Source organism: Chlamydotis macqueenii, chromosome 3, assembly GCF_036417535.1.
Source record: "Chlamydotis macqueenii isolate bChlMac1 chromosome 3, bChlMac1.mat, whole genome shotgun sequence".
Taxonomy (NCBI): domain Eukaryota; kingdom Metazoa; phylum Chordata; class Aves; order Otidiformes; family Otididae; genus Chlamydotis; species Chlamydotis macqueenii.
Window position 1 is genome coordinate 114401410 of NC_141558.1, and position 20728 is coordinate 114422137.

Below are 20728 nucleotides of genomic sequence, written 5' to 3' on the forward strand. Positions count from 1 at the left end.
ATACCTATGGATTTGTCCTGGTTCTGGCTAGGATGGAGTTAATTTTCACCTGAGCTGGGAGAGGAGCTGGAGCTGGTGGCACCTGTGTCTGGGGACACAGCTGGGATACTGATTACTGACTACTGATTAGCCAACAGCTGGGACAGTTTACCCAAATTGGCCCAAGGGCTGTTCCATCCCATGGGACACCATGCTCAGTGTACAAAGTGAGGACGGTGCTGAGGGGCAGTTTCTTCCGCCTTGGGAGGGAGCTGGGCTTCAGGATTCACCGTGAGCCATTGTACTCTAAATTATGTGCTTAAGTATTTTCTGTTATTGTGGGGTTTTTTTTGTTTCCCATCTCTGTTTTCTTTTCCTCTGTTGTTCTCTTAAATTGCTTTTATTTCCACCCATGAGTTTTGCCTTCTATTCTTTCGCAATTCTCCTCTTCATCCCACAGCAGGGAGCAGTGAGGGGGGAGTGAGTGAGCAACTGCGTGGTATTTTAGTTGCTGAGCAGGGCTAAACCACAACAGGATCCTAACAACAGGCGTGTTCTTCCACGTAGCCATTCCTGCAGCCTGGAATCTCCACCTGAAAAAACAGATGTTTAGAGTAATTCCCCATGGTTCCTTCATTTTTTCTTCCCTCTCCCACTCTTCTTTCCTACCTTCATCATGCTCTTGAGAATAATCCCCTGGAGAAAAGGCATAGCCTCCTGGGAGCGATACGGCAGTGCAGGGAAGAGGTTTCTCTGCGTTTCCCACTCTAGGAGACTAAAGGGATCCTCCGTTCTGCCTCAGACCTGGGGAGACCGAGCAAACCACTGCCTCCATCCTGCTATCCCCGCAGGTCCGAGATGGCTTTAGTGGCTTTTGAATTGCAGGGTGTGCCTTCCCGTACCGCTCCTCCCTTTGGCTGCCAGAGCGGGACCACATCATTACCATGCAAAGCCCCACGATCCGAATTCTCCAGGGCACAAGTGGATGCTCTCCTGTCAAGATATTAATGTTTTCCTGCTCTGGATGACTAGCTGCTCATTACCATAGACAGCAGCACTGTGATGCTGGCTTCCCCTGTTCCTGGACAGCCCTCTTCCTGCACGATGAAGACCAACTCCTGTCAAATTATTACAGCTTCTTTTATTGCCAGGGTGCGACATCAGAAAAGATGCAGGTGTCAGAAGAGGGTTCCAGTCATTATCGCTCTTCAGCCTTTGATTAACATTAAACACCTCTACACGCCTGATGCCACATCACAGACTTCCCACGCAACACTGCCAAGTTTGCTTTAATGTGACCAGAGAGGTTTACAAATAGGTTTTTTTAAAAAAAAAAAAGTATTTTTTTTTAAAAAGCAACTAGATAAGTCTGCAGAGCTGGGTTCTTGTTAACCTCTCCCCAGACAGAGGCACAGACCGCAGATCACAAAACCCAGGTCAGATACTTGTCTGATGCACTCAGGACGCTGAGCCTTGAACAGCAGGGACCTACCCAGACAACCTTCAACTCTACGTGGTCAGACATGTGGGTTTATTTTTCTCCAGTCTGCGTTCACCTTCCCACCTATTCGCTTGGTCCCCAGAGCAAGCATCAGCAGAAACCCCTCTGGACCAGGCACTGACACAGCTCTAGGGTAAAAAGAGCCAACCCTTACCTTCAACTGCTGATGCTCCTCAAGGTTTTATTGCTGTGGCTCCCCTGCAAAAAAAAATCTTTTGTATTTTTGGAGCCTCCAACAAGTGCCCTTCAGAGAGCAAGGAGAGCCCACAGAAAGCTTGCAGCCACCCAAAACCCAAGGCACATCCATGCAGCCCCCCCCCCCGATGAGGGCTGCTACTGAATAAGGCAACTCAGTCTCCTTGAAGCCACCTTCCTAAGCCACCTCAGTCTTGGTGGGGAAACTGTGTTTCGAGTTTCAACACTGGAATAACCCCATGGGGTCTGGAATGCAAGCACTGGTTCAGACAGGATGTTGGGGACGCTTTCTCATCATCTTCAAACTGCCCCCATGAATTAACCTCCTGCCATCTCCCTGCAAGGGAAGCACCCAGTGACGGGCTGGAACCCAAACTCGGTGGCCACAGAGCGCAGGTTTTGAGCTGTCACGCTTCTACTGCTCCCTCCGCACTGAGGTAGCGAGGTTGTAGATGGGAATGCGGTTTTTAGAGGTGATCGCTATCTCTGTGGTGAAATGCACATGCCATGAGATGGAGCTGCTGCTCTGGTAAAGGTGCTTTATGAAGCTGCAGGAGTTAGGGGGAATTTTTTTTTTCCTCTTTCCTGAAGTCAAGGAGCAAGGAGTCACTCGCATGAGTCCTGTCTGTTCCCGCAGCCCTGAGGGCCACCTCCTGGGGCCAAGCCCACCCCCCTTCCCACGCCAACCGCAGTGTTGCCCTCCCAGACAGGACAAACACACATTTCCCTTTGTCTTCAGCTCCACACCTATTTTTTTTTTTTTCTTTACATCATGAAGGGCTGCCTACTCATCTATAATTCAAAAGAAAGCAATGACTCACTAGACTACAGCACTTTCCAAAGCAAAGTATTCCGTGCGCTTCACAGGCGTGCTGGCCTCTGTTATGAAATAACCTCTATTTGTGGCACATCTTCTCCCCGTCGTCATGTCCTTTGCAAAACCGGAGGGCTGGGGTTTCCACCCTGCACAGTGCATAAAGAGGAGCGCACATTGGTGCTCAAATTGCGTATTTGCTTTGTATGAGGAATGCAAAACCCCATCCCCGTCTAACTTTGAAAACCTGGCTCACTACCCGCTGGCGTTAGCCCAGCCTTGTGGTGTTTTAATTAAAAGGTAACAAAAATCTAAACTTTCACTTTTGCCAATAAGCTTCCAGGTGCCAGGGAAGGGGGCTCAGAGGCAGGTGGAGCCCCGGCTCCCAGCCCCTCGCATCCCAGCCCCTGGCATCCCAACCCCGTGTCTTCTGCAGGGGACACCCTGAGTGGTGGCTGGAGCCATGGCCCCTGGTTTCCCCAAGAGCAGCAGGGGAGAGGGCTTGCAAAAGGGGTTAAAAAAAGGGGAGAGGTGCCTTACCTTGCACTACAGGGCAGCCTCCACCGCTTTAGAGCTGCATCCTCCATTCCCAGGCCAAAGCGGGACAGAGTCTGCAGTTGTCTCTGCACCCTGGGTTGGGACGGTGTTGCCGATTCCCATGTTTCCGTCCCTCCTCGCCTGATCCTGCCTGTCTTTCCCTCTGCAGGAGACCAGAGTCGGCGGGTCTCTCAAAGTCGTGCACTTCGGGCTGGTGTGACCGAGTGTGGGACGCCCTTCGCTGCCAGAGCAAAGAAGGGGAAACCTCACTGAGGTTGATGAAGTCCTTCAGTGAAATTCCAGCTGGCCCTGGATCCGGTCACCAGCAGAAGATGAAGCGCCAAGCTTATAAAAAGTGCTGTCCTTAGACCTCCATATTACTTCTGGGTTAGCAGGAACGTGTCTGTGCATGAACTGCCCCGTGTTCGCTTGTGGAGGGCAGTTTGGTGACATTTTTCCTCGTGTCATGCAAAGACATTTAAAAAGCGAGTAATTGCGGATCCTCATTTACTGTACAAACCAAATGCTGCAAAATTTAGGGGGGGGGGGGTAAGGGTGTTGGATGAATCCATAAACTTCTCAGGGGGAAGTCTGTAATTATGCCTTACATATTTTAACAATCTTCACTTGGAAGCAGATTTGAATTTCCACTTAAGGCTGTGAAAACCGTCCTATTGAGATACCAGCAGATAAAATCTTCACTCAGGATACCTCTGTGAAAGAGCAGCCTTTCACAGTCGGCAGCATTTTTCGAAGAATGCTCTCAATTTTCATATCTAGATATATCATCTTAGTTGAATAACCATTATTTTGCCTTGAAAAAAAAAGACGCGGAGCCTCTTAAACATCATTCCATTGGAGTCCAGATTTTAATCTGCCTCCTCTAACCACGAAGAGAAAATGCACTGAGAAGGTAATGTAACCTGCTTCAGCCCTCTTTTTTTTTCTTTTTTTTTTCTGACAGTGAAGAGAGGGACGAGCATCATTACAGGTCTTTCTTCTCGCTGTTTGAGCGCGAGCGGCGTGTATGGACACTGATTTTTGTACTCTGCTGTAGGCACATGTGTGGGTTAAACTTGATCTTTTTGGGGGGAGTTTTGGGTGGTTGCAACCCAAAGCTGGTGAGCTGCTTGAAATCGGTTTTGTATAGTGTTTGTACACAGTGTTAAAAAAAAAAATAAAAAATAAAAACCAAGCCATTAGAAGTGTTTTCTTAACAAAAATTCTGCATTAACCCAAATAAGATATTTACACTCCCTGTTGGTCAGACATTTTTCCCTGTGACCCAAACTCCTGCTGAATTTCTGCCCCACAGCAGGTGATGTTGATCACACCAAAAAAGCTCCCAGTTGATTTCAACACTTTATCCGAATCGGTATCTTTCCATCAGTATATTCGAAGGAGGCTTTTTCTTTGCGGTTTGACAGGAGCAAGCAGGCTGCAATGCATAGATTTTTTTTTTTTTTGGGGGGAAAAAAAAATTAATAAAGAGAGCCTTGAAACAGAACAGGCTGCTGCATCACCGCCCCAAGCAGTGGCGTGCCCGCAATGGCTGTGCTTCCCGCAGCGCTTAGAGGGCAGAGCGCCTTTAATGTCCTATAGGTTTAAATTTAATTTCTGATATACGCATGGCGCGACGACAGACCATGGCGATCACATGCTTTTTCTGTATAAGGCACTGTGATGCGTTGCTTCGCCGTTACAGCTATTCTGCTGAATTGCAGCCATATTTCTGTCAGTACAAGTGATGGTCTATATGAGGGATTAATCTGACACCAGACAGTGATTCTTAATCCTTCAGTATATCATAATCTATTTACTTTGCATGCTAAGAGGATTTCAGTTTAAAAATATACAGGAAGTGATACTAGAAATGTACATAAGATCCAGATTCCCGTTTCCTAAAATCGCAAGTTTTCCTTAAAAAAAAAATCCTCTCATGGCTTTCTTGGAAAAGTCCTGTCTGTCCTGGGGAAAAAAAAAAAAAAAAAAAGTTGAACAGGGATTTAACTGGAATGGGGCATATGTTTTCCTTTAGGCTTCAGCCCTCTGACCATTTTCAGCCTCCTCCTTCCCCACAGCTTTTTGTGCTCGACCATACGCGAGGAGGGAAGCTCTCCAGTGTAGCAGGTTCCTCAACTGGGAGTTACGCAGATTTTTTTTTTTTATTGACAAATTCAAAACAGGTTTGGAACAAATGTGGGATTTTTGTGTACGTTAATTGCTAGCCAAAGTGTGTGAATTAGCAGACTGGCTAACGTCGAGGTCAGCACGGGGAAAACCACAAACGGCCCAGTGCAATGGCTCCTTATTCAGCTGTCATCAATCAGCTGTTTATTTTGTGCCCTGCCAGAAAGGGTGTCTGCAAAATAACTGTGATAAGTCACTTTAGTGGGTATATCTCCTGAAATTTATAATGTTAGAAATTATAATTTTTTAATAATTTAATTCACGCTTGGTTGTAACACTTTGTATCCCCAAAGCACATCCCACACTCGAACCCAGCCAGCAGCCACCCTGCCCAGCCTCTGTCCATCCCTCCAGGACCGGGTACCGCTAAGGGCATTCAGATCACCGCCCGTCACGGCTCCCCGCCACGTACAGAGGGTTTAATAGCAAAGCTTTGCAAGAGAGGACGCCACTCAAAGCAAATACTCTGGTAACAGCAACTAGATCATAAATTATTTCAAGCCTGTGATGCACGAAGTATAAAAAATACTGACAGCTCAAGCTGGGTGGTATTACCCCTGCTCCTTTCCATCCTCAAGTCCTGGCCCTGGACTTCCAAGCAGGAAAGCACCACCTGCCTTTGGAGCAGGCGCCTGCGTGTGACGGCAGCTGCCGCAACTTGGGCGAGAGACGGCAGCATCATCAGGCTTCTGCTGGCTAACCCAGCGTCATGGCACCCCGGCACCAACCCCCTGACCCAGCAGCAAATGCTGGTTATAGATAAAAAAATGCTCATCATAGCTGTGCACCCAGAGGCCGCCTCACTTGAGACGTGAGGCACCGAGTCACCCAGGTGGCTCTTTCACAACCAAGAAAAAAAAGTCCCCGTGATGCTGCCGACGCCTGCTCCCAGAACCTGGCACCAGGCAGCCAGCACTGCGGCGGCGCGATGCTTCACCTGCCGAGACTTGCGCTCGGCGCGGCAGCGCCTGCTCAAGCACTTGGGGAGCCCACGGTGGGACACGGCTGCTTCGCTGACCTAGATCGTGCTAGGGCCTCCTCCCAAACCCGGGCATGACCCTCTCCAGCCTGTGTTCGTGCACTGATGGGCGCAAGTCACATCTTGCCTGCGCCACTGGCTCCCGCCCACGGGCGGCAAAGGGAGGATGAGGCCCGACCACACTCAGCTCACCAGTGGGCAATGTACGGATTAGTCACTGCATCGTTTTTCCAGGAAGGTTTCTACCCAATATGAGGAAAAAAATACAAAAACTAAACAACTGCTCTTTTAGTTGTTTTCTAGCAAACTAGCTGTTCCCACTCAAGCTGTGTTCATCAACCTTTAAAGAAAGTCCAGGGTTGGGAGAAATGCAACAAAAAAGTTTAAAAAAAAAATTTGATGTGATCAGGAAAAGCTCTCCTCTGTGCCCCACCTCCAGCCGGGCTCAGCGACCAGCCCCGCTGCCTTGCTCTGAGCCTGCACAAGCAGGGTGGAAGGTGCCCACAGTCCAAATTGGGGTGGGGGGAGATGCTGGCGAAGCCACCGAGCTGTTGCACTGGCACTGCTGGGTGCCCAGACTTGGGGGCGTATGGGGGGGGAGGGGGTGTGTCTCCCCTTGGAGACCCAAACCTGGAAGCAGCTCTCAGCCCCACTGCAGTGTGGTAGATGCATAGGACCAGGTCACTGAAACCAAGTGAGCAGAACTCCAGCTCCCCTCTTGGCCACGTCTCTCAGCAGCGCCGATTTACCGAGTTACAGTGAAACACAGTTTTTAGGGACAATGAAGAGCGTGTAATTCTTGTTTAAAGCGGCTGAAGTGTGCCTCAGGGTGCTGGACACCTGCTGGCTCTCAGCTCTCAGGTGCTCGCTAAATTTGGAAAAGCAGCTTTGGTTCACTTTGGTTTGCTGAACTTTTGGTTCAGAAACAGATTTATTTATTTTACAGCTCCAGGAGCGATACTAAATTCCTTTAAAATAAGAGCTTGGGCAGAAGGTGGTGGCACCGGGACCCAGCACCCGTGCTTCTCCCTCAAACTCCCTGCACAGCCGCCCTTGCAGAAGAGAACAATTATTTTGTATGTAAACACGTATAAAAAAATACTGAAAGGGGCGGGGGGGACACACGCGTGTGTATATGCACTGAAGGAGACAACAAGGAAAAGAGATGGTGGGGGTGGGGTGTGGATTCAAAGTTTCCCATAAAATTGACTTGGCTGCACCCATCCCCTGCCACCTCTCCTTGCTGTGTGGCGTGCGGGTGCTGGAGGCCATCGGCCGCCTCCAGCCTCAGGGCTGCGCAGTGGCCGTGGCCGTGACCCTGGAGGGATGCAGGGGGCTTGCGCGGGTGGCAGCTGGGATGACCCCACTGGTTTTTCCCAGCAGCTGCAGTAGCACAGTGCTGGCCCTGTTTGCACCCCACTGGGCTGCCAAGGTGGTATAGAGGAATGCAAATCTTACCCGAAATGGACACCCACAGCATGCTGGGGCCTCCGTACCTCTTGCCCTCCATGGTCCCTGCTGCCCCAGGGGGTCCATGGACACCAGGGATGGGGGCAAACGGTGTAGCCTCAGCACCCTGGGCTGCTGTGAGACCACAGGGAGGATGGAAATTTGGGGATGCCCCCGCCCTCCACCAGCATAAGGGCATCAATGCAGGGTAGCAGCCGTCCCCTCAGCCCCATGGGAGTGGGAACGGCCCCAGCACCACGGGGCAGCCTCCAACAACTGTGAGGAAGGCCTGGGTGGGAAAAAAAAAAAAAAAAAAAAAAAAAAAAAAAAAAAAAAGAGGGGGGGAGATTATTGCAAAAAATAATTCATCTCCCCCTTCCCGGCTGGATGGCAGCTGGCAGCGGCTGACGCGGGGAGCCAGGGCTGGGAGTGCAGGCGCCGAGCATCCCACCGTGCACCTGCCTGCACAGGGGGGCAGAGGTCTGGCTGGCTGTTGGGGTAGCCCTCGCACCCCACCACCACCCAGGCCCGCCCGTGGGTCTGGAGTTCATGGGGCTGATCCTCTGTGGAGCAGGGGGGTTGCTGTTTTCGGCCAGCATTTGCCCATGCCACAGGTCCTGCGGTGCAGCAATAAATCGGTAACCAATTAACAGCATCAATTGACATAAAAGCAGATGCCTAGCCCACACCCGCAGAGGCAGTGGTAGGTACCCCCCTCCAGAGCACTCGTAAACTCATCACACCCCTCCTCCCATCCTGCTGGGACCCCTTGGGAAGCTTTTCCCAGCACCTCGCTCTCCCAGGGAAGCTTCCTGGGGAAAAGGAGGCAGAAGGATGGAGAACAGGACACCACCGCATTTATTAGTTTGGATTTTATTGGCAGGGGAAGAAAACGGGGGTGGGGGGGGTTGCCTTACAGCTGAAGGGGTAAGTGTTGGGGTTATGGCATCAAAAATTACATGTACACGGTCTCTCCCCTTTTTCCAGGCAGAGCCGCTGGAAAGCACCAGCCTGGTGCGGGTAAGGCAGCTGGGCTGCAGCCCAGACCCACAAAAACACACCAACCGACTGACAGGTCAAAAAAACCCAACCAAACCAAAAAAAAACATACCCAGCAAAAATCACATCCCCCCCCAACCCCACAGCAGAGCTGCTTACCCCTGCATCCCACCCCCAAATAAATAAACCAAAACTTCTTTTTTTTTCCTCTGCTTTTTTTTTCTCCTTTCCTTTTTATTATTTTTTTTTTTTCCAGAAGTTTTAGGTTTTTTTTTGGTCTGCAGGTTGTGGATCAGCTGGGGAGCCCTCCCCTCCCCTCCAGGCTGCTGCCCCCCCAAACGCATTGCCCCAACCCCGCAACGGCACGGCCGAACTCCCATGGAGCCCTCGAGGACGGACAGAGGATGCACAACATGGAAAGATTCATTTTGAGGGAAAAAAATTAAAATTAAAAAAAAAAAATTTTTAAAACTTCTGTTCCGTGTTAGATTCTAGATAAACGCCAACCCAACAGCATCAACTAAAAATAATCACGGTCACTGGAACGGACCAAGTGTATTTACATCAATCCCGCCGCTCCCAGCAGCAAGAGGCTGTACAGGACCAGCGAGCCGGGGGCTCCCGCACCCCGGGGCTGGGACGAGGGTCCCTGCATGAAGTTGGAGGTGGGGGGCACCGGCAGGGCAGGAGCCAGCCTGCGCCCCTGCCCAGGGGGGCAGCAAGGGAGGCGCTAGGCTTTCCATTTAATTTTTTTTTTTTTAAACTCCTCTTCTGTTGCATTTAAAAAAATAATAATTATAATAAACCTGCTGGAGGGACGCAGGAAGAAAATAAATATCAGTCAGTAGAGATAGGGGGTGGCAGGACCCCCCCCGGGGCATCACCACTGCTAACGAAGAAGGGGGAAGAGGAGGAGGAGGAAGAGCAGGAGTCCTGCTCAGGAGGCGGTGGGGAGACCCCAGGCTGAGGGGGGCGGACACAGCGGTTGGCCCCTCACAAGACCTGGAAGCGCCAGGACGCCTGGTCCTTGTAGTCGAGGCAGTCGGGGGAGTTGAAGTTGAGCTTCCAGGAGGCAGCGGCGGCCGCGGGCTCCTTGTAGTCCAGGCAGTCGGAGGAGTTGAAGGGCAGCCCGGTGCCACCGTAACCCTGATGGTGGTGGTGATGGTGATGATGGTGGTGGTGGCCCGAGCTCTGGCTCAGCGGGTGGTGGTGGTGGTGGCCGGGTACCGAGGAGGGACCCATGGGGCTGAGCTGGTGGGGGTGGTGGTGGGAGTGCATGGGCGCCAGGTAGGAGCTGCAATCCACACCCCCGAAATAGGACGACGAGGGCGGCGCGGGGTAACCCTGCCCGTACCCCCCGCCTTGGCCGTAGGAGACGGGGTAGCTGGCGGAAGCGGCAGCTGCGGCGGGGCCAGCCCGTTGCATGCAGGACGCAGCAGCTGGCGGCAGGGGCTCAGGCACCGTGACCCCCGCCGGTGCTGCGCCAGGAGAGATGGAAGCCGGGCTCCAGATGGATGACGCCGGGGTGCTGAGAGATGCCGGGGCGCCTGCCGGGGCCGATGAGGCTGAGCTGGAGGAGGAAGAAGAGGCCGAGCTGGAGGCCGCTGCCGGCGGCGTGAACTGCCCGCTGCTCTCCGAACCCGAGCTCTCGCGAGCCGGTGAGGATTTCTTCTTGGCCGGACGGCTCTTGGCCCCGCCACCACTCTGCTGCTGCTGCCGGCACTTGGCACGGCGGTTCTTGAACCAGACCTGGAGCGAGAAAACAGGGTGCAGGGAGATGAGCAGCAGGGCAAGGAGGGGCGGCGAGGCGAGCCAGGGGCCCAAACTCCATGATGCCCTGCCACCCCTCCTCGTCCCAGGAGCACCCTATCAACCTCACCCTGGCACCAGTTCTCCCAGCACCCACACCCAACCATTAGCACCACACACCCCCACACCCCAAAAATAAAACCCACCCTGTCTGGCACCCCAGGCCATCCCGTATCCCACTCCAAGCAAGGATGCTCAAGGCCAAGTAGCTGGGGTGTCGCAGCCTGTGCGTATCCCTGGTGTGGTGACAAAATACATTTCTGGGGGACAGATCTTGAGTGGGGTGCTGCCTGCACATCCCACCCTGCTGTGCGTCACCATCAGGGAGCAGCGGCTGCAGGAACACCCCTGGGAAGCACCCAGGCAGCAGGGCTGCTCTGCCGTGGGGCAGGTGGAATGGGATAGAAAAAATATTAATGAAAATAAAATAATAGAGTATTAAAAAGAAAAATAAAAGCGCCCCCTTTGCCTGGACGCCCCCACAGTGGGTCAGACAAGCAGCTGGGAGCTCACACGCATCCCAGCCCTGAGGAAAGAGGGATGAGTGCAGATTGAGAGCCGGGTGCGAGCTGCACCAGCCGAGCCGGAGTGTCCTCGCATCCCCCCCAAACCGCGACGGTGCGGGATCCCCCCCCCCGCACAGGCCCAGTACCTGGACTCGGGATTCAGGCAGGTTGATCTTCAGGGCGACCTCCTCCCGCATGAAGATGTCAGGGTAGCGGGTCTTGGCGAAGAGTGCCTCCAGCACGTCCAGCTGCGAGCGGGTGAAGGTGGTGCGCTCCCGCCGCTGCTTCCGTGGGGTGGCTGGGGGGCGAGCATCGCCACGCTGGTCATGCCAGGTCCCCACTCAACTCCCGCACCCCCCACACGGAGGGAGTCCCAGCACCCACGGGACAGGGGCCTGAGAAACATCCTCGACTCCGAGCCCTAGAGTGGTGTCCACGCATCCCAGTCCCACGGCAGCTGTGCGCTGCTCACTGCAGCCGGACCCCCTCCTGCCGTGCGCCTGTCGAGCAGCACGGGGCTGGGGAAGGGTCAGGCCCGGCCCCGGTGGGAGCCCCGGAGAGATTTCGTTGTGTCGAAATTTATCTATTTTCGTAAAAGCCTTTTTTTTTTTCCTCCTTAAAAATCCCCACGGGAACGAAGGAGCCTTGAGGGCGGGGGAAATTCAGCTGGAACCGGTGCTGTCCCCACCACCCGAGGTTGTAGGAAAAGGGGGCACCCACCCCACAACCCACCCCAAAACGTGCAGCCTCGGGGGCTCCTCCAAACCCACCCGGGACGGAGCTTTTCCCCCCCGACTCTGCTTGTCCGCGGGTGAGCGACAGCAGGGATGGGGCCGTGGCGCGGGGCACTCACCCGGGTACCCCACGGAGGGATGCAGCAGGTCCATGGCGGGGCCCGTCAGCCCCAGCCCGTTCATGCCGTAAGGGGGCTGTTTGAGGTAAGACATCATGCTAAAAGCCGGGCAGGTTTCCTCCAAATCCCGCAGAAAGAAACAAACAAAAAAAAAAATTAAAAAATAATAATAACAATAAAAAAAAAGTGTTGCGTGGGGACGGGGGAAAAGAAGAAGGAAAAAAAAGCCACAACTAAAAGAACCCCCGAAAAGCCTCAAATAAGAGGCGAAAAAAAAAAAAAATTAAAAGCCCACAACTATTAAAATCGGAGCACAAAATCGGCTTAAAAGGAGGTTTTTTTGTTCCGTCCCGCCGTCACCGCCGCGAGGTCCTCAAGCGATCGCAGGCAAAGTGAGTGGCGAAAAAAAAAAAAAAAAAAAAGAAAAAAAAAGAAAACAAACAAACAAAAAAATTAAAACAACGAGGATCGGGAAAACGAAAATTCGGGTTTCTTCCCCGCGCAGAGGCGAGGCCGGAGGCGCCTGGGGAGAGAGCGGAGAGAGTTGGGTTACGGGGGTCCGGTCACCTCGAGTCCTGCCGGGGGGTGAGGGGACCGGGCAGGCGGCCCTCGGCTGGAAGTTCTATTATTATTATTATTATTATTATTATTTTAAACGAAAGTGAGTTGCGTGCAAGTGCCGAGAGGCAACAGTGACCGGCGATGGGGACAGATAAAGCAATTATTTAAAAAGATAATTGGATTAGGAATCAAAAGGAGGTACCGGAGGAGGGAAGTATAATTAATTTAAAAGCGAGCAGACGGGGACGTTTTAATTAGAAATGGATAAGAGTTAAAAAGGGGGGAAAAAAAAAAAAAAAAAAAGAAAAGAAAAAAAGGGGAAAAAAAAGGAAAGGGAGATCGCAGCAGCCGAGCGGGCGGCGGGGCCCGGCCCGGGGGCTCCGGTAGAGCCGGGTAGGGGGCGGGGGGGACACGCGGGACCCGACGGCCGCCGGTTTGGGAGGCAGCGGCCGGGCCGGGCGGCAGAAAGCGGGAGATAAACGCGGGGGGAGGAAGGGGCGGAGAGAGCCCCAGTGCTGCCGGGGCCGGGATCCCCCCTCCCAACCCCCTTCCCGCCCCCGGCGGCACCGGGGGTGCGGGTGGGTGAGGTTGGGGGGGTTAGGGGCACCCCTCAGCAGGCCGGGCCGGGCGGCAGCGCCGTGCCTCGCCGTTGCGTAACTTTGCCGGGGAGCGCGGCGGAGCGGGACCGTCCCGGGCGGCGAGACGGGGGAAAGCGGAGGAAATAAATAAAAATTATAAAAAAAAAAAAAAGAAGAAGAGAGAAAGGGGGAAATCGCGGGCCGTGCCCGCTCCCCACGCACGCACCGCGGCTGCGGGGGCCCGCTCCGTCCTGCCGCCCGCTCGCCCCGTCGGGGATGGCGGTGCGCGGCGCCCGCCTCACCTGCGCGGCCACCTGCGGAGCCACGGGGGGGGGTGCGGGGGGAGGCGGGGTTGGGGGGGCTGCGCGGAGGGGGCGGGCGGGCGGGGGGCGCAGTGGAGGGGGGGGGTCAGAAAGGGGGGGAGGCGGAAAGGGGGAGGCGATGCCCGCGGCCGAGCCGCGCAGCCCCGCGTTACCTCGGCGGCGGCCCGCGCTGTCGGGGCGCTGGCGCGGCGGCCCCGGTGAGGATGGATCGCCCACCCCCGGCCCTACCCTTCTATGTGCGCGCAGGGCCGCTGCGTAACCGCCCCCGCGCCAATCCCCGGCCGCGCCCCGCCTGACTGACAGCCGCCCGGGCAATGGCAGCGCGGGGCGACGGCTCCCTCCGCGCCCGCCCCCGCCCCCGCGCGCACACTTCGCGCACCCCCGCGCACCTTCCGCCGGGCCGGTCCCGGCTCTCGGCGCTGGACGGAGGGGGAGTTAAGGTGGAGGTGGGCGCGCAGGGTCCCGCGCAACTTCCGCGGAGCGTGATTCGCGGGTGGGAAGTGCGGGAATCGTTGGAGAAGTTGCGCGGGGGGAGCCGCTCCGCTCCCGCGCAGCTCAGCCCCCTCCTCCGCTGCTCCGCCCTCCGCGGAAAAGTTTCGGCCGCCGCTTGCGCCGGTGTGGAGGGCGCTCCTGGAGAGCCGGGGTGGGGGGGCGGTGTGGGAAGCGGGGTCCCGCCCCCCACCTACCCCCCGCGCTGTCTGGAGGCTCGCCCAAACTTTGTGCGTTAAAATAATAATTAAAAAACGCAGCGGCCGCACCTTTTCCGCGTGTCCTGTGTCGCGGACTGGGGGGGGCGGGAAAGCGTGCGGGGGCGGCCCGGGGGCGGTGGGGGAGGGGACCCAGTGACCGGCATCGCTCCGCACCGCTGAGCGCAGCCGGACTCGTTGCCGTCGGGGCGCGGCGCGGTGCGGGACCCCCGGGGGGGGGGCTGCGGTGCGCGGTTTCTGTTGGTTCCCCCCTAAGCGGCTCCGTCCGGTTGCAGCGGAGGCTGAGAGCGCGATCGCGTCCCGGGGCGGCCCCGACCCGCCCGCTCCGGCCGCGTCGTCGCGTGTGTCCTCTCCCTCACCCCCACTTTCTTGGATTTTTTTGGTTGGTTTTTTTTGTGTTTTTTTTTTTTTTCTCTTTCCCCTCTTTCTCCCGGGCGGGGGGCAGGCGCTGGCCGGGGCAGTTGGAGCGAGGGAGGTTTTACGGGCTCCTGCGCTCGCCCACGAAAGTCGGCGGCACCGGCGCTTCTCCCCGCAACAAAGGCGCCGCGGCCCATTCCCAAAAAAAAAAAAAACCAAAAAAAAAAAAACAAACAAACGCAGAGAGGAGGAAAAGATTGGGGGGACAGTTCCCCTCTCCCTCCCCATTTTACCCCGGGGCAGTTCTCGGGCCGGGCTCGCCGCCCCCCGCCCCGTTTTACCCCGGGGTGACGACCCCGTTCCCCCAGCCCCCCGCCCCGTTCCCCTCCGTCGGCCGGACCCCGCGCCCTCCCGCTGCGCCCAGGTAAGGGGGGCGGGGGCGGCCGGGGGCTGCGCGGCCCCCCAGGCCCGGTGCGGGCGGGTGGGCCGGTTCCCGGGCTGGAGGCCAGGACACGCACACATACACTTTCTTTTTCCCGCAACCCGCGGGCTCTCTTACTTCTTTTCGCACTAAAAGGCAGACACGCACCGGCCCCCCCTCTCCCCGGACACAGCGCCGGGGTCTCACAGTCCCGCAGTTTTTCCGCCCGCCCCCCCCCCCACTTCCGCGGCCGCGGAGCCCTCGGAGCGCGCTTCTCCCCCTCTCCTTTTTTTTTTTTGGTGGAAGCTGAGGTCCCGGTTGCCCCCCGGAGATGGAGGGGGGGGGCGGGAGGAACACAGCAGTCGCGTCCCCGCGGGGAAAACTTTTACCTCCCCTTCCCCGACGGGGGTTTTATTAAAAATAAACGAAAACTTTTCCCTCCTCTGGGTTTCGTTGCGTTGGCGGCGAAGCCCGGCTGCTCCCCGCGGAGTCCGGCCCTTCCCGGCCCCCGGGACCAGACGAGGGTAAGGGGGGGTCCCGTCCCCCCGCCCAGGTAAAGAGGAAAGCAGCAGTTACGGTAAGAAAGATTCGGCTTTTATTGAAAATTTTATATATGACTCGGTACTGTAATAAATAAACGAGACGAGCTCCACGAAGGGACGATGCGAGCGCGGGACACGCGTGGGGGAACACGGACGGGGCGGGGGGAGGGCGCGGGGGGGGAACACGGGACGCGGCCCGGGCGCAATAAATAACGCGGAGCGGCGGCGGCGACCGGGCCCACTGGGGAACGCGGAGGGCGGGACGCGGGTGGGAAGCGGCGGGCTGTGTCCCACGCCGCCCCGCTCGCAGCCGCTTCCCGGGCCTTGCTCCAGCTCCGGGGGGATGAAACCCCCCGAGTGAACCAGGGCAGCTCAGCTCCGCTCCCGGGGAAGTGTAAACCCGCTGAAAGAAACCACTGGTAAATACAGCACAGTTGTAATGGTAACTGGGGTGGATCCCACCTAACTGTAAAATGTAGGGAGCTTATTAAGTATTACATATGGCAGGACTAGATGAAACCATTCCCAATGATTTTTTTTCTCCTATATCCCCCTCTCTAATCCTATTACGACAAAAAAAAAAAAAGTATTTATTTCAAAACTCAGCCCTCCTCCAGCGACAGAAACCGGGACAGACTTTTAATTTCTTCTGCACATCTCCGGCATCGTGGTCTCGGCGGTTTCATTTCGAAGCTTTTCGGCAGGAGAGCTGAGCCCGCATGGAAACTGCAGTCCGATGCAAGTTCGCCTCAATGGAAACCAAAAAAACAACAGAGCGGGGCCCGGCGCAGCCTAGATCTGGCCTAAGAAAATGGGAAAAAGTTTAATTTTTTTTTTTTTCCGAAAACATTTTTTTTTTTTTTTTGCCCCAGTCTCATGTCGGCATGGTAAAAACGTAAGAAAGAGCCGCGCTGCGGTTTCGCCACGGCTGCGGGAAGGCCGCTCACTGGAGGACGCATTTCTCTTCCTTCTTGGCCATCTTGCCTTTGTTTTGCTCGAGGGTCCTCTCCAAATGCTCGTCCTCTTCCTCGGCCCTGCGGAAAGAAGCGGCAGGAGGCGCGGTGAGGGGCTCCCCAAGGCTCCCGCGGACCCGGCCCGAACTTTCCGTGGGGGCCGTGGCGGGGACACCCCCCCCCCCCTTTCCGCTTCCCCCCACCTCCGCCCCGACTCACTGCTTCTCCTGGGCGTCCAGGTCCCTGACCAGCGCGTCCCGTTTGTTAACGAGAAGAACGAGTTCGTCCAGCAAAAGCTGCTCTCGCCTCTTCTGCGCCTCGGTCTTCTGCCAGTCTGCAGCCGGGGGGGGGGGGGAACGTAACAAAACAAAACAAAACAAAAAACAAGGGCTGAGAAACCGCGGCCGGTACCGCCGGGGCGCAGACACCCGCGCCGGGAAGCGGGGCCGCTGAAGAGGGGAGCCCGCCCCCCAAAATCCCAGCCCGGCCCCTCCACATCCCCCCTGATGCCGTCCGGTCCCCGTGCCGCTGGCGTTTTGCCTCCCTGCCCACCTGGCTTGGGGGACAGTGACTTTGGGGTCGTTCCGTGGTTGTTTGTTTTTTCCCCCACTCTCCCCCTCGTTGTTTTTTTTTATTATTATTTTTTGTTTGTTTTTTTTTTTTTTTTTCTTTTCCTCCCTCACGACCGTGTTTCCCGGACGGGCACCGACACTCACCGGCTTTCCCTCCCACGGCGGAGCGAAGCCCGTTTCCCCGCAAACCCGGCTGTCCGCAGCCGGAGGACTCTCACCCGCGCACCCCACGCGTGGCGGTAACTTTCACGAGCAGGTACCGCTCAGCACCATTTCCCCCTTTTGAAGTAAAAACACACTTGCCGCACCGTATCGCGGGGCCGTCTCGCTTTTCCTGAAGGGATTTTTTTTCCCCGTCCCCTCGGGTCCCGTCCCGTCGGGGCCCCGCAGCCCCCGGCCGCTGTCAGTCACGGCCCGGCCTTCCCCGCCTCCCTCATTAGGAAGGTAAACAATGAAAAGCGGGAGCAGGAGATGATGAGGGAGATAGCAGGGCAAAGGAGGAGCGGGAGGGAAAGAGGACACCGGCTCCAAAAAAAAGAAAAAAAAAAAAACAAACCCCAAACCCAAAGAACCAGGAGAAGCCATCGCCAGCGGCCCGGCCGTGTCCTCCTCCTCCTCCTCGGGTCCTTTTGGCTTTCTCCCCGTGCTCTCCATGGCCCTGGGCGATCATGTTAAAACTCACACGGCTGGTGCTTATTCAGATAACCTGAACAATGCTCGCCACCCGTTACCATGTGAATCTTCACAAACCTCGCAAGAATGCGGTGGTTCAAATCCCCCTGACCCCCCTCCAAAGCCAAATTTATTCAAGACGGCAAACTGCTCAGAAGCTCTGTGAAAGCGAGCGGTGCTAGAGGGAATTCAGCCTTGTATTTACAAATTAAAAATTAGATGCATCATCGTGCTATAAAGGTTGGAAGAGCGGCGGAAAGGCAGGAACGCACAACCGCTCCTCTCGCGCCCTCGCCTTCTGCCTGGGCCCACAAGCGAGCTGTGGGTCCAGGCACATGCGGGAAAAACCCACGCCGACACGTGTGTGCGGGCACGCTCGGGAGAGGCAAACACGCAAACACGGCGGCTGCTTGCACGCAGGGAGGGATTTGGTGCGGCGGCACCGGAGCCCTTCCCAGAGCATCAGCCCTGTGGAAACTTCCCAGGAGTTTTTCTCCTTCTTTTCCTTGTCCTCATCCTTTTTTCCTTTCCTTTTCCTCTTTCTCTTCCTTTTCCACGTTCTCTTCCTTTTCCACTTTCTCTTTCAACTGTGTTGCTTCCCCTCCACCGTTGTTAAGGAAATAATTTTCCAGGTGTACACCGATTAGAATGGAAGCTACCAGCCAAAATTCCTGGTAATCTAAGCCATCTCTCCTGCGAGAAAGCTGCTTTAGTTTAGGTAGCAGCATTTTGGGTGCTAATTTTCAACACAGTCTCTCAATTTCCACCACTGCTCGTCCCTTTGCTCGTTTTGGGGAAGGCTCCTTTCACTTTGAGAAGTTTAAAACGTGCCGCGCCCTGCACCTCTGCAGGTCAGAGCTTCCCCAAACCGGAGGGTTTTACCCACATCCCCAAAGCCCCTGCACACACAAAGCAACCTCAGCACGACAAAACCGCCTTGCGAAGGGCAGCAGCCGTGAGCCGGGCAGAGGAGGAGGAGGGAGACGCGGCAGAGAATTTCACGGGTGTTTGCCCCCCCCAGACGTGGCCCCCAACTTTCGGGTTAACTTTCCCCCCGCTTCTGCCGCTGACGGTGCTGCGACTCCGGCTCCCCAGCACATCTGGGCACACGACGCTCTGGGTGAAAAAAGCACCTGAAAAGCCCCTTCTCTACCTGGACTCCATTTAACTATTTTGCTATTTTGAAGGTTTTCACTTAGCTGGAAAACTCTTATTTTTAAAGCCTTTTTCTTCTTCCTTTTTTTTTCTTTTCTTCACCCCCTACTTCTCCAGTTTCAGCAGCAGTTTTAGCTTTCGAAACAGCAAACATCAGTCAAAATATTTCAGTACAGGTTTCACTCAGTCCTTCACTACTATTTTTCTCTGTTAAGTCCCTTTCTAAGACCTTGGTTTTGTTGCTCCATCTTGTATGTCTGTGGGGTAAATAATCCCATATTAGGACTTCATGGAACAAAACTGTGGTTTTTTTTGTTGTTTCTGCATTTGCTTGTTACTAGTGCTTGAAATACACCACGGGAAAACTTGCTGGCAGAAATATTCCCTTGCATTTTTACTTTGTTTCCTAGAAAAACAGCCTGACTTTCCATCCCCTCCCAGAAATAAACAAAGTCAAGTAGCAATCGGTGAAAAGAAGAACCGGTGCAAAGTATTTAAACAACATTTTATATGTGATTACATTGCAATTTTGTTCTATCCAACAAAATACTGCTGGGCAGCAGTTTTGGGAAGCATGCCTAGGTTTAAAAAAGCAACTGTGCTCAAGTTTGATTCCTACCTGTTGTGCCTTTTAAGCCAGGATTACCTAGAACACCTGTCACATACAGTTACCCAGGCTGGCTGCAGCTCTGGGAAGCTACACTACGGGCTGCGATTAATTTGAAGATTTCAGAATAATACTGTTATAAAAGCTACACTCCGGACAAAAATAGGATTAAGCTCTGAGGCTGTATATGAGCTAAAAGTGTTGAAAGCTAAAGCCCCCGTGCCACCGCTCGCGACAGGCAGTTTAAAATGACAGAGTTTGCTAAATTCACGTTAAAGTAAAAATGTTTCCAATTATTCATCTTCATTGACTTCATATTGTCTTTTTTTTTTTTTTTTTTCCCCCCACCGCTTAAACTGATAATTACTTTGAGCAAACAGGCGGCCGGTTCCCATAGAAATGCTTTAACAGAAATGGTCGAAAGTTCTCGTAGTAAAACCTTCAACCTCGCCACTATAATAAATAAGCCCGGCACTTTGATGAAAATTAACACTAGTTTTGTAAAGAGCACATTGGGGGATTGCAGTCAGGTCTTATCTTTAGTTCCAGTCAACTAGCAATCCTGAAAGAGTTTGCATCATCATCAGAGCAGGCCATTTGATAGGATTCTGCTGCTGAACCTAATCAATCTATGGAATACTGTGGCTGCGCGGTGTAACAAAGCTAAAATAGATTTACAAATGGGGTTTTAGAGGATAAGCTCCTCCACAGGATTACATATTGATTTTAAATATAAAAAGCTTATCATATAAACCATAACTACAAAAATAGTGAACCTATGCATAAATCCTTTTAGAAGAGCACCCACTTCAAACTATAAGCCAAGAATAAATCAAGATGTACAAAATCCGAAAGAAGATCCATTTCTTGGGCAGAAAATGAACACACCACCCCAAGGTGTGCAAAAATGAACTTATCTTTTCTAAGGAGGCATTAAATCTCGAACGGAAAAAAAAAAAAAAGAATGGAGCGAGAGGAAAGGTAGCCGAAAGTCAGGCATCCCGCCCCTCGGCCGCAGGAAAAATCAAGCTCTGAAAGGCAGCAAGCACCTTGTTTACAGGAGCCGGCCGGCTCCCAGCCAGCCAGCCCAAACGCCTTCCCATGCGCACAGGTTAAAACAAACCCAGTAACCTTTATTTTCTTTGGCCTATTAGGCAGGGATTTCAGGCCTTTCTCGGCAGTGGAAAGAGAGGAACGCTCTCTAGCCGGACGAAGGCAGTGCCTTAACTCTCTCTATCTCTACCGCTAAACAGAGAGGGGGCGGCGGGGGGGGAAAGATGCCTTTTTTTACCACCCTCGGTCATTCATGTGTTCCGCGTGAAGTGCCGGAACACTCCAAAAGGCTATTCAGCCACCCATGCCTCCATTTTAGCGGCTGGCTCGGAGGACACCGTCTCCACATCACTGAACATTATAACGGTCAGCACCTCCAGACGCCAGCGCTGCCCACACGCTGCCTGCGCAGGCAG

The 20728-nt window shown here is 54.5% G+C and overlaps 3 protein-coding genes across 11 annotated transcripts in view; 1 reads left to right on the forward strand and 2 right to left on the reverse strand.

Moving 5' to 3' along the window:
* The window catches only part of WDPCP (WD repeat containing planar cell polarity effector), a 107771-nt gene extending 104235 nt beyond the window's left edge, over window positions 1–3536 (forward strand). The window contains exon 17 of the mRNA XM_086745040.1: window positions 3196–3536. Coding sequence (XP_086601166.1) covers window positions 3196–3246 — 51 coding nt within the window. The 3' untranslated portion in view covers window positions 3247–3536. The remainder of the gene's footprint in view (window positions 1–3195) is intronic.
* Window positions 3537–9088: 5552 nt separating this feature from the next.
* OTX1 (orthodenticle homeobox 1) lies at window positions 9089–11953 on the reverse strand. The gene is made up of 3 exons (XM_086744696.1): window positions 11812–11953; window positions 11105–11256; window positions 9089–10392 (listed from the first exon to the last, which is right to left on the reverse strand). Exons 1-3 carry the CDS (start codon window positions 11906–11908, stop codon window positions 9637–9639), a joined length of 1005 nt encoding a protein of 334 aa, XP_086600822.1. The 5' UTR covers window positions 11909–11953; the 3' UTR covers window positions 9089–9636.
* A 3377-nt stretch (window positions 11954–15330) lies between these two features.
* Window positions 15331–20728, reverse strand: part of EHBP1 (EH domain binding protein 1) — a 230576-nt gene continuing 225178 nt past the window's right edge. For all 9 annotated transcript variants that reach the window (XM_086744807.1, XM_086744802.1, XM_086744806.1 and 6 more), the window contains 2 exons: window positions 16473–16587; window positions 15331–16334 (listed from right to left, as the gene is read on the reverse strand). In XM_086744807.1, the coding sequence (XP_086600933.1) occupies window positions 16244–16334; window positions 16473–16587 (206 nt within the window). In that variant the 3' untranslated portion in view covers window positions 15331–16243. The remainder of the gene's footprint in view (window positions 16335–16472; window positions 16588–20728) is intronic.